The sequence below is a fragment of the Bombina bombina genome, chromosome 6, assembly GCF_027579735.1.
Source record: "Bombina bombina isolate aBomBom1 chromosome 6, aBomBom1.pri, whole genome shotgun sequence".
NCBI lineage: Eukaryota > Metazoa > Chordata > Amphibia > Anura > Bombinatoridae > Bombina > Bombina bombina.
In genome coordinates, this window is record NC_069504.1 from 512,299,307 (window position 1) to 512,313,031 (window position 13,725).

General features: G+C 36.7%; 1 protein-coding gene across 1 annotated transcript in view; it reads right to left on the minus strand.

Moving 5' to 3' along the window:
- Window positions 1-13,725, minus strand: part of TMC3 (transmembrane channel like 3) — a 141,042-nt gene that overhangs the window by 46,190 nt on the left and 81,127 nt on the right. The window contains exons 13-14 of the mRNA XM_053719325.1: window positions 13,295-13,504; window positions 11,860-11,988 (exon numbers count right to left, since the gene is read on the minus strand). Coding sequence (XP_053575300.1) covers window positions 11,860-11,988; window positions 13,295-13,504 — 339 coding nt within the window. The remainder of the gene's footprint in view (window positions 1-11,859; window positions 11,989-13,294; window positions 13,505-13,725) is intronic.

Consider the following 13,725-nt stretch of genomic DNA (forward strand, 5'->3'; position numbering starts at 1 on the left):
TTTTATATATGTACTCTAATATAATAGGGCATCTTTAATAATTTTTTATAAAAAATTGATGTCACATTTTTCATTCTTTTGTGGAATTCCAAGATAATCAAATTAAAAAAGCATGGATGTATGGCTATTCTGAATTATTTTATAATTGCTTTTTATAGAGATTTTTTTTTTCTTATTGAATATTTTTTTTAGTGAAGGGTAAGAAATGTACACAAATGCTTTAAAGTGGATTAAAATAGGTTTTGAGAGAAATCCCATTATTGATCTAATAAGGGTCCAATTTAAACTTTGCAATTTCACTGAATTTGATTACAACCTTTATTAGAACAGCTATCCTGTTACTTTATGGGGAAGACTGGGAAATAAGCCAGCACTTCAATTAAATCAACACTATTATTCCAAAAAGACTGAATAATGTCACAAACAGAAAAAAATAACAATCTGGGCACTATAAAACTATACAGTCATAAACATATTTTTTTTTTCTCCCCAGAACAGACACTAAGCGCTATATTTCGAAGGGAGTGATATTTTGTGCTCCCGTTTGTGTGTTAACGCCTTTTGCGTGTGCTAGATACAAGTTGAAAGTAAAAAAGTTTTTGCATAAGTGCTACCCCGATGTGCACAAAAAGCCAAAGTTTGAATATTCCAAACATGTTAACGTATTCCTCCATAGACTACAAGGGAGCACAAAAATAGGAAGAAAAAAACCTGATAGTGTTTTCTCAAGTGCACTAACCCAACATGAAATATTAATATTTCACTTTCCAATTTTCTTCACACAGAATATGTTCTATTTATTCATAAATACATATTTCTACAAATATCTGATATTTTTTGGGTAATATATATATATATCTGTATCTATATATATGATTATATATAGGTATAGATACACACATATATAGATAGATAGATAGATAGATAGATAGATAGATAGATAGATAGATAGATAGATAGATAGATAGATAGATAGATAGGAGTATCTATTTATAAATACTTAGAACATATTCTCATTTGCGAGGAACATTGGAATATGAAACATTTACAGTAAATACATAGTTAAAACCTTTATTAAAAGTGAATATTGCATAAATGTTTTCTTCTACAAGATACGACAAGTCCACGGATTTCATCCTTACTTGTGGGATATTTTAACTGCTAACAGGAAGTGGCAAAGAGCACCACAGCAGAGCTGCACATATAGCTCCTCCCTTCCTTCCACCTCCAGTAATTATCTTTGCCTGTGTTAGTAATAGGAAGAGGTAAAGTGAGGTGTTAGTTTTAGATTCTTCAATCAAGAAGTTTTTTATTTTAAATGGTACCGGTGAGTACTATTTTCCTCAGGGAGATATGGAAGAAGATTTCTGCCCTGAGGTTGATGATCTTAGCAGATGTAACTAAGATCCATGTTGGTTCCCACAGAGCTTCTGAAGGTAGTACAAGAGAAATCTTCAGTGTGGAGAACGGTTTCATGCTACAAGCAGCATTGAGGTATGTTCAGTCCTTTATTTCTGAGGAGACTTGGTATATCAGAATTGGCTAACATTTTTTCCCTGCAAGAGAAGGGGTAAGCATTAGACCTGTACACAAAGGGTATTACTGAAAATCCTGTGTTTATTTCTTTAATTGACATAGTACTGGGCTGAAAGCAATACATTAAAGGGACACTGGGAGAGGCAGCTTAACATTTTTTATTTGGTAAATTACAAATAATCAGTATGGCTGCAGTATTACAATGTAAAAAGCATATTTTAGGTAAAGAAAGTGTGCCTAAGGATGATTCTTTTACTCTGCAGGAGATGGCTGCAGTTATGTCAACTACCCTTACAGAGGTATTATCTAAATTACCAGTGTTACAGGGTAAACGCAGTAGGTCAGGTATTAATGTGAATACTGAATCCTCTGATGCTTTATTGGCTATTTCCGACGTACCCTCACAGGGGAGTTGGGGGTCAGGGAATTGCTGTCTGAGGGAGAACTTTCAGACTCAGGAAATATGTTACCTCAGACAGATTTGGACATCATGTCCTTTAAATTTAAGCTTGAACACCTCCGCCTGTTACTTCGGGAGGTTTTAGTGACTCCGGATGATTGTGACCCTATTGTGATATCACCAGAGAAATTGTGTAAGATGGACAAATATCTAGAGGTACCTACTTACACTGATGTTTTTCCGGTTCCTAAAAGAATTTCGGAAATTATAAAAAAGGAATGGGATAGACTAGGTATACCGCTCTCCCCGCCTCCTAATTTTAAGAAAATGTATCCCATATCAGACACCATTTGGGACTCTTGGCAGTCGGTCCCTAAGGTGGAGGGAGCTATATCTACCCTGGCTAAGCGTACAACTATACCTATTGAGGACAGTTGTGCTTTCAAAGACCCTATAGATAAGAAGTTAGAGGGTCTTCTAAAGAAATTATTTATTCATCAGGGTTTTCTTTTACAACCTACAGCTTGCATTGTTCCAGTTACTACTGCAGCAGCTTTTTGGTTTGATGCTCTAGAAGAGTCTCTGAAGGATGAGACCCCATTAGAGGACATTTTGGATAGAATTAAGGCTCTCAAGCTAGCTAATTCTTTTATTACAGATGCCGCTTTTCAAATTGCTAAATTAGCGGCGAAAATGCAGGATTTGCCATTTGAGCGCGTAGAGCGTTATGGCTCAAATCGTGGTCTGCAGACTTTCTTTCTTTGCTCGGGCTTGGGCAAGAGATGTTCAGGACCCCTGGGCATTGGAAATAGCGACCCACAGGTATCAACTGGAATTCAAGGATTTTCTCCCAAGAGGGAGATTTCATCTTTCACGATTGTCTGTAGACCAGATAAAAAGAGAGGCGTTCTTACGCTGTGTAAAAGACCTCTCTACCATGGAAGTAATTTGTCCCATTCCAAAACTGGAACAGGGGTAAGGGTTTTACTCAAATCTTTTCGTTGTTCCCAAAAAAGAGGGAACTTTCAGACCCATTCTAGATCTCAAGTGTCTAAACAAGTTTCTCAGAGTCCCATCGTTTAAGATGGAGACTATACGAACAATTTTACCAATGACCCAGGAGGGTCAATATATCACTACCGTGGACTTGAAGCATGCATACCTTCATATCCCTATTCACAAGGATCATCATCAGTTCCTAAGGTTTGCCTTCCTGGACAAACATTTTCAGTTCGTGGCTTTTCCCTTCGGGTTGGCCACAGCACCCAGGATCTTCACAAAGATTCTAGGGTCCCTTCTGGCGGTTCTCAGACCGCGGGGCATAGCAGTGGCGCCTTATCTGGACGATATTTTGATTCAGGCGTCAACTTATCATCGGCCAAATTCATCAGATTCCAGTCAGACAATATCACAACTGTGGCTTATATCAATCATCAGGGGGGAACAAGGAGTTCCTTAGCGATGATAGAAGTATCCAAGATAATCCGATTGGCGGAGGCCCACTCTTGTTATCTATCGGCAATCTACATCCCAGGAGTAGAGAACTGGGAAGCAGATTTTCTAAGTCGTCAGACTTTTCATCCGGGGGAGTGGGAACTCGACCCGGAGGTGTTTGCCTCACTGATTCGCCAATGGGGCAGACCGGAATTGGATCTGATGGCATCTCGACAGAATGCCAAGCTTCCACGTTATGGATCCAGGTCGAGGGATCCCCAGGCCAAACTGATAGATGCCTTGGCAGTGCCTTGGTCGTTCAGCCTAGCTTATGTGTTTCCACCGTTTCCTCTCCTTCCACGCGTGATTGCTCAGATCAAACAGGAAAGAGCTTCGGTAATCCTGATCATGTCTGCATGGCCACGCAGGATTTGGTATGCAGATTTAGTGTACGAAACGCGTAAGCCAATCTGATACACAACACCTTTGAAAATGAACTATGGGCTCTGAGGTTATTTTATAACTGTGAAAATAAAAGTTATGTTTTATTTTTTATCTGGACTGATTGCCTCTTCTTCTAGTCAAGCTCTGTCTATTGCCAGAAGATCTGTTCAGGTATCGGGACTGGCAGTCGACACTCATTGGACCATACCCTACACGTGGCAGCTCCACCGCGACAGTGGTGACGTTTCCGGAAGACGCCAAACGCCAACGCTAGGCTCAGCAGGCTGGATACTCTCAACGGATCACGAAGCCTTGGATGCAGTGAGTCTGTGAGTAGGCTCGGTTGGTACCGGGTTACCCGCTTGGAAACCGCAGTAAAGTCCGTGACAGTGGAACGTCAGGTGAGCTGTGTCACAGTGTGTAGGAGGTTAACAACTCACTTGTTGGGATACAGTACTTTGAGTTAAGAGGACTGGTTCAGTGCTGCTAGCTTAGCAGTAGCATTAAAAAAGTTTATTTTGCTATCAAGCATTTACAGCTGAACAGCGACCTTTGTGACTTTACTCATGCGGATTTAGTGGACATGTCCTCTCTGCCTCCGTGGAAACTTCCTTTGAGACAGGACCTTCTCATTCAAGGGCCTTTCCAACATCCAAAGCTAAATTCTTTGCAGCTGACTGCTTGGAGATTGAACGCTTGATTTTATCTAAGCGGGGATTTTGAGATTTGGTCATCGATACTTTGATACAGGCACGTAAAGCCTGTCACTAGAAAGATCTATTATAAGATATGGCGTAAATATCTTTATTGGTGTGAATCCAAGGGCTACTCATGGAATAAAGTTAGGATTCCCAGGATTCTGTCTTTTCTCCAAGAAGGATTGGAGAAAGGGTTATAAGCAAGTTCCTTAAAGGGACAGATTTCTGCTTTGTCAATTTTGCTTCACAAACGTTTGGCAGATGTTCCAGATGTTCAGTCTTTTTGTCAGGCTCTAACCAGAATTAAGCCTGTACTTAGACCAATTACTCCAACTTGGAGTTTGAATTTAGTTCTTAGAGTTCTTCAAGGGGTTCCGTTTGAACCCATGCATTCCATAGATATTAAATTGTTATCTTGGAAAGTTTTGTTTTTGGTTGTTATTTCTTCTGCTCGTAGAGTTTCTGAGCTTTCAGCATTACAATGTGATTTGCCTTATCATTTATTTCATTCTGATAAGGTGGTTTTGCGTACCAAACCTGGATTTCTTCCTAAGGTGGTTTCAAATAAGAATATTAATCAGGAAATTGTTGTTCCTTCCTTGTGTCCTAATCCTTCTTCTAAGAAGGAGCGTCTGTTACATAACCTGGACGTGGTCCGTGCCTTGAAGTTTTACTTACAGGCGACTAAGGATTTCAGTCAATCATCTTCGTTATTCATGGTTTATTCTGGAAAGCGTAGGGGTCAGAAAGCTACGGCTACCTCTCTTTCTTTTTGGCTGAGGAGTATCATCCGCCTAGCATTTGAGACTGCTGGACAGCAGCCTCCTGAAAGAATTATGGCTCATTCTACTAGGGCTGTGGCTTCCACTTGGACCTTTAAAAACGATGCTTCTGTTGAACAGATTTGTAAGGCTGCGACTTGGTCGTCTCTTCATACTTTTTCCAAATTTTACAAATTTGATACTTTTGCTTCTTCTGAGGCTGTTTTTGGGAGAAAGGTTCTTCAAGCAGTGGTGCCTTCCATTTAGGTCTCTGTCTTGTCCCTCCTGTTTCATCCGTGTCCTGTAGCTTTGGTATTGTATCCCACAAGTAAGGATGAAATCCGTGGACTCGTCGTATCTTGTAGAAGAAAAGGAAATTTATGCTTACCTGATAAATTGATTTCTTCTACGATACAACGAGTCCACGGCCCTCCCTGTCATTTTTAAGACAGATTATATTTTATTTTTTACAACTTCAGTCACCTCTGCACCTTTAGCTTTTCCTTTCTCTTCCTAAACCTTTGGTTGAATGACTGGGGGTGGAGGGAAGGGAGGAGCTATATATACAGCTCTGCTGTGGTGCTCTTTGCCACTTCCTGTTAGCAGGAGGTTAATATCCCATAAGTAAGGATGAAATCCGGGGACTCGTCGTATCGTAGAATAAATCAATTTATCAGGTAAGTATAAATTTCCTTTTTTTCCATGTTTTCAGCTACTTTACTGCAAAGGGCTCCATTGCACTTATATGTATGTCTATTTATGTATTCATATGTATGTATGTGTGTATATATATATATATATATATATATATATATATATATATATATACAGGTGGCCCTCGGTTTAAATTGGTTCAATTTGCACCGTTTCAGAATAACAACTTTTTTTTTTCAGTCATGTGACTGTTACTGAAAAACATTGAGAATCAGTGCATTAATTAAAATAGCCAGTAGGTGGAGCTGTCTGCTTGTGTTGCAGCAAAGATACGCAAGTCAAGCACACAAGCAGGCTGAAATTAATCAGTGTAGCTAGCTAGACCTGAGCTATCGAGCAGCTTTCAAAGGAACAAGATTGTCCAGATTGGAATGCATAGAAAGAACTGTTTGCAAAAAAATGCAAGTAAAGTCTGTGTTGTGTGATTTTTTATTAGGTTTATAATGCTGTTTTAGTAAATGTTTTTGTTCATTTAACTTAGTTTAATTGGACATATGTCTAATGCTGTTTAGCATTTAAAGTCTTCATTTCAAAGCCTTAAAAATAATGTAATAGGTGTTACTTATGACAATTTTGAGAGGGGCCTGGAACCTAACTCCCTCACTTCCCATTGACATTATAAACCGGGTTTCAATTTACAACGGTTTCGATTTACAACCATTCCTTCTGGAACCTAACCCCGGTGTAAACTGAGGGCTCTCTGTATATATATATATATATATATATATATATATATATATATATATATATATATATATATATATATATGCAAAAGTTTAGTCACCGCTGACAATTTTCATGATTTTCATTTATAAATAATTGGGTGTTTGGATCAGCAATTTCAATTTGATCTATCAAATAACCGAAGGACACAGTAATATTTCAGTAGTGAAATGAGGTTTATTGGATTAACAGAAAATGTGCAATATGCATCAAAACGAAATTAGACAGGTGCATAAATTTGGGCACTCCAACAAATTGTGTCACAATAATATTTAGTAGAGCCTCCTTTAGCAGAAATAACAGCCTCTAGATGCTTCCTATAGCCTGTAATGAGTGTCTGGATGAAGGTATTTTGGACCATTCCTCCTTGCAAAACATCTCCAGTTCAGTTAGATTTGATGGTTGCCGAGCATTGACAGCCTGCTTCAAACCTTCCCACAGATTTTCAATGATATTCAGCTCTGGGGACTGGGATTGCCATTCCAGAACATTGTACTTGTTCCGCTGCATAGATGCCAGAGTTGATTTTGAGCAGTGTTTTGGGTCGTTGTCTTGTTGAAATATCCAGCTCTGGCGTAACTTCAACTTTGTGACTGATTCCTCAACATTATTCTCAAGTATCTGCTGATATTGAGTGGAATCCATGCGACCCTCAACTTTAACAAGATTCCCAATACCGGCACTGACCTCACAGCCCCATAGCATGATGGAACAGCCACCAAATTGTACTGTGGCTAGCAAATGTTTGTCTTGGAACGCTGTGTTCTTTTGCCCCCATGCATAACGCCCCTTGTCATGACCAAATAACTCAATCTTTGTTTCATCAGTCCACAGCACCTTCTTCCAAAATGAAGCTGGCTTGTCCAAATGTGCGTTTGCATACCTCAAGCGACTCTGTTTGTGGTGTGTGTGCAGATAAGGCTTCTTCCGCATCACTCTCCCATACTCTGAATTGTTGAACAATGCACAGTGACACCATCTGCAGCAAGATGATGTTGTAGGTCTTTGGAGGTGGTCTGTGGGCTGTTTTTGACCGTTCTCACATCCTTTACCTTTGCCTCTCCGATATTTTACTTCTGGCCTTAACATGAACTGTGCCTGTGGTCTTCCATTTCCTTACTATGTTACTCACAGTGGACACTGACAGCTTAAATCTATGCAATAGCTTTTTGTAGCCTTCCCCTAAACCATAATGTTGAAAATCTTTGTTTTCAAGTCATTTGAGAGTTGTTTTGAGGCCCCCATGTTGCCACTCTTCAGAGGACAGTCAAAGAGAACAACAACTTGCAATTGGCCACCTTAAATACCTTTTCTCATGATTGGATGCACTTGTCTATGAAGTGCAAGGCTTAATGGGCTCACCCAACCAATTGTGTGTTCCAATTAATCAGTGGTAGGTAGTTACAGGTATTCAAATCAATAAAATGACAAGGGTGCCCAAATGTATGCACCTGTCTAATTTCATTTTGATGCATATTGCACATTTTCTGGTACAATTATTTGATAGATCAAAATGAAATTGCTGATCCAAACACCCAATTATTTATAAATTAAAATCACGGAAATTGTCAGGGGTGCCTAAACTTTTGCATACAACTTTATATATATATATATATATATATATATATATATATATATATATATATATATATATATATATATATATATATATATATATATATATATTAAACACATTCTGTAATCCCTCAGCCCCAAAAAAGGGCAAACAAATATTTTTTCTAAAAAAAAAAAAACTTCATTGGACAAAAGTTTAAAAGTCATGTAGATAACATGCAAAAACATGTAAAATACAAAAAGTAATTGCAGGCTTACAACAAGGATTAGAACAAAACGCCAAACATGTTTCCGGCCAAGTCTCAACCCTTGTTCACTGGCATAAAAGGGGAGTTAAAATGGTGTGCAAATCGTACCCCTGCACATATACTAATCTGCTCCCATAAAACAGAAAAAAAGACAAGACAGAAAAGACAAAAAATGGTTTGTATATGTGCGCTAACAGCTAAGGGGTGGTATTTAATATAATAGTAGTTATTCTACAGAGACAAAAAGGTAGGAAGTAAAAGTACTTAATTTAATCTTACTAAAAAGAAAATAAACAAATATACAATACAACAAGAGAAAATATTAAAAGAATTTTTAAAATTTTCCTCACATATGACCGGTCATCTAAATGAAAACTTATATAATAAAATAAAAATTAAAACGATAGTAAACAATTGCCACCTTGTGGTACTAGAATAGCAGTTGTGTGCTCGACTAGCAATTACACTGTTTGTACATAAAGAAATTATATTAATTAGTACAAGATCAAATTTTGACCTTTAAATGTATGCTTTCCTGTGTCCTTCTGTTAATAATTATGGAATCCCTTTCACAAACACACTTGTTTGTATATTCTAGAGTCCTTTATTATGATACACACCGGTTTTTCCCTTTTTCTATGTTAAAATACTTGTTTTAAAACTTAACAAAGAACCTTCAATAGGATAATGTTGGTAGAAATTATACTTGCTGGAAATGTCATTTGTAAGTCCTTTAGCCCAATAGATATGGACAGGTGTGTAGAGTTAGAACTCTTATAGTTTGACTCATAAAGCCTGGGACTATTCTTTAAACCAGTTCCAATATTCCTATATTAGATTATTTAAGTATTGTTTGGAGGGACTTTATGAGTCAAACTATAAGAGTTTATATAATTGGAACACACAATTGGTTTGGTGAGCCCATTAAGCCGTGCACTTCATAGACAGGTGCATCAAATCATGATAAAAGGTATTTAAGGTGGCCAATTGCAAGTTGTTCTTTTTGAGTCTCGTCTGAAGAGTGGCAACATGGGGGCCTCAAAACAACTCTCAAATGACCTGAAAACAAAGATTGTTGTATTGTATATTTGTTTATTTTCTTTTTAGTAAGATTAAATTAAGTACTTTTACTTACCACCTTTTTGTCTTAGAATAACTACTATTATATTAAATACCACCCCTTAGCTGTTAGAGCACATATACAAACCATTTTTTGTCTTTTCTGTCTTGTTCACTGGCATAACCTGTGTTCCCTCCTACTAACTCTATTTAAAGGCTAAGCATTATAACAATTGCAGGCACCTGTTTTTTTTTAACCCTTTGTTTAGAAGGTATTCAAGTTACATATCTCAGTTAGAGAAGACAATGAAATTTTGGTCCAAAAGATTATATAATACATGAATAAGAGTACAAATTTTATAAATGCAACCCTATTTGAAATCCGGAAATACTGTATATGAAAAAGCACTGGGAACATACATATAATCATATATTAGAGTGTATATAAGCTCCTTATTTAGAATAAAAAATAATGAAAAAACACAGAATTTTCAATAGAACAGATCAATATCCATGATCGAATTCAGACCAGAGTGGTGTTTTGTTTGTAGATTAAAAATCCAAAACACCTCCTCCTGGTCCAAACGTCTCTCCCTATCTCCCCCTCTTCTATGTCTAGGGACATGATCAATACCCTGTACTGTCAACAGGGAATCATTGGAATTGTGTTCCTGCCTAAAATGTTTCGCTATAGGGGTAGTGCTATCTGGAATTCTATATCTCTGAAATGTTGTAGTAGTCGATCTCGTAGAGCATGTTTTGTGCGCCCTACGTATTGTTTTTTTTTGCATCCCTGGCACGTTAGCAAGTAAATTACATGTGTGGTATTACATGTAATTCTAAAATGTATATCAAATTCTTTGTTAGTACTACTTGATTTGAATTTAGTCCCTTGTTCAAGATGAGTGCAAGGTATACAAATGTTGCCATTGTACTTGATGCAGCCTATTCTTTTCATGAGCCATGTTTGATTATTGTTCTGAGGTAGCATTGAAGGAGCCAATATGCTTCTCAAAGTTTTTGTTCTATGGGCAGAAAAATGGCAACCCTCAGCAACAATCTTCTTAAAGGGACAGTAAAGTCAAAACTAAACTTTCATGATTCAGATAGGGCATGCAATTTTAAACAACTTTCCTATTTACTTTTATCATCAAATTTGCTTTGTTCCCTTGGTGGTATTTTTGAAAAGCTAAACCTAGCTAGGCTCAAACTGATTTCTAAACAGTTGAAAACCGCCTCCTAGCTCAGAGCATTTTGAAAGTTTTTCACAGTTAGACTGTGCTAGTTCACATGTGTCATATAGATAACATTGTGCTCACTCCCGTGAAGTTATTTAGGAGTCTTCTCTGATTGACTACACTGCATGTCTGTCAAAGGCACTTAGATAAGGAGGCTGTCTGCAAAGGCTTAGATACAAGGTAATCAAAGAGGTAAAATGTATATTAATATAACTGTGTTGGTTATGCAAAACTGGGGAATGGGTAATAAAGGGATTATCTATCTTTTTAAATAAGATACATTTTGGTGTAGACTGTCCCTTTAAGTTTGGCATCACTCCTACGAATAGGTAAGCAACCACGTATATATATATATATATATATATTTATGGATTATCTTTATGGACACTTAGTATCCCCAGAGGTGTATTTGTTTTAAGCCTGCACATTGACTGACACCTTGTGCACATTTTTTATTGTACATTTTGTTTTTATTTTATTTTTGTTTTTAGGTGGTATTCAAATGAAGTTTCTATATTGATTAATTACCATTTTAATTGTGGAGAGGGAGACGTCCCTCCATTTGTCTAATATTTATTGCTGCTGTAAGTCAAATAAATTATTTATATTTCTTCACATATTGTGTACTATCTTTATTAGACACTTTTAGCTTTTAAGTGCCATCCCTTGTTGTTGTTTTTTTCTACCCCTAAATAAGCAATGTACTAATTGCAGTTTTAATTCAACGATTCCAGCTTTTCTGACACCTTTCTGTAATTGCAAACATTTGCTGTTATACTTTTTATGTGCTCATATGGTATTGTGGCTTTACCTATTCATATTATGAAATGTGTCAAAAAAGCATGGATGTATTTTAAAAATAGTTAGATACTGATGACTACAATAGCCTAGACTTGTAGAAACAGACAAACTTTAACAACATGTTTTACTAGTCTACAAATAATATGCTAAAGACGAAAACATTTGATGGAACCTTTAGGATTACTAAACAGGAAATATTTTTTATAGATATCTAAAACAAATACTCACAAATTTGCTTTCCAAATCCCAACAGCAACAATCACTCAAGTACCGAACAATAAGGCCACGAAAAAAGTCGATAAGTAAAATGCTTGCCACTGTAAAAATCATATCAATAATGGAAAGTTTCAGCATTTCCTGAAATAAAAAAAAGTTGCATTACAAAATTTACTAAACTGCAGATAGTTTTCTGGATTATAGTTGCGTTATTTATAAACAATTTAAGCTACATTGTTGCATGATGATATTGTTGCTCTCCTGACCATTTCCCACATATAGATTCCCAGATAGAGAGTAAAACGGCTTGCCGGATTAAAGGACCACTAAATACATTATAATTAAATATTTGACAAATACATAATAATACGACCAACAATGCAATAGCACATACTTTTAATTTGAAATGAGCAGTAGAATATTTTCTACAAAATTTCAAAGTTAGCCTCTAATCTCTAGCATTTGAGATATATGTTTGTTCGACCATAATTTACCTCTTTCACATTAAGTGCACCCACACTTATTATATATTGTTTTTTAGGTAAAAATAGGGATTTCTTTTGATATAAAATATGTATACCGAACATACACACACATTTAATTGTGAATATCATAATCCTAATAGGTGTTAGTGCAAATAAACACCCATATCTGTATTCTACAATGTCACACGAGTACAGCAATACCCCCCATGTACAAGTATGTTTTATGGGGTTACTGGAAGTTACAGGGACAAACATTGGGCCTGCCCATTTCAGTCTTCATACAGGAACATTTGATACATTGATCTAAAGAGCACTGAAAGGGATTTTTTTTTACTGCTACCTAACACTAACTCCCCTCAACCCACAAATTACCCCTTTTATCCCCAATTCATACTTGCCACTTAATGATCAGAGTGATTTCATCAATAACACTGTGATTATCATCTAAAGGTTTGTGGGGGATTTCTACTAAATGTAGAACTATCTGACTGCTTATCACGTGACTCCAATTGCATTGATTGGCTCCTGAGGGACTGCATGCATTGTTAGGCAAGTCCCTGCGTTTCATCCAAGTGGGAAAGTATTACAGGGGGAGCAGGGGGCCACAAAAGTTAGGACATTCCTAACGTCATTAATACACATTGTTCTTAGGATGGCATGGAATGTCTTAACGATGTAACTAAGAATTCCAAATTTCTCCAAAATTCTCTCCAATTCCTATCTGATTCAAATGAACCAATTACCTGATTTTTGAGGAGCTACTTTATCCTGTAGTAAATAAATTCAATACGATAACAGAGGGTATGGAGAGTTTTTATGACCCCAATATTCAGTTTAGTTTTTTTCTGAGACAATCTAGTTACGCTACAATCCAGCGCTACGGAATTTGGCGGCGCTATACAAAATAAATGATAATAATAGTTAGATAGTATATCATACCATTAGTGTGAAAACAATCGTACCTGTCCAACATAGGTTTCCCAACACTCATTCTTTTGACTTTGACTGGCTGAAACAACAGAAGCTGATGTCTGGTTGAACAATGGTACTGGCTTTGTTGAGTTCTGCTCCAACTCTATAATAAATGTAGAGTTTGGGCCCAGTCTCAAATTAGGAGCTGTCGTCATGGCAAAAAGAGGTGCTGAATCTATAATTGTGTCATTGCTACTGTTCTGAAAAAAAGCATTTAATATATAATTTCTTTGAAAACAGTTTGTAAAGAACAAAACCAAACAGAAAGACACAATAGATGTGAATCATACAGCATTTTAAATGCTTAATATTATTTCTTTTGTATTGTTATTGACAATAAGGCACGGTGCTTAATTTAAAATGTATAACAGTGTAATACCACAAATGCCAAAAATACCATAGTGTACATCAACATTTTTTA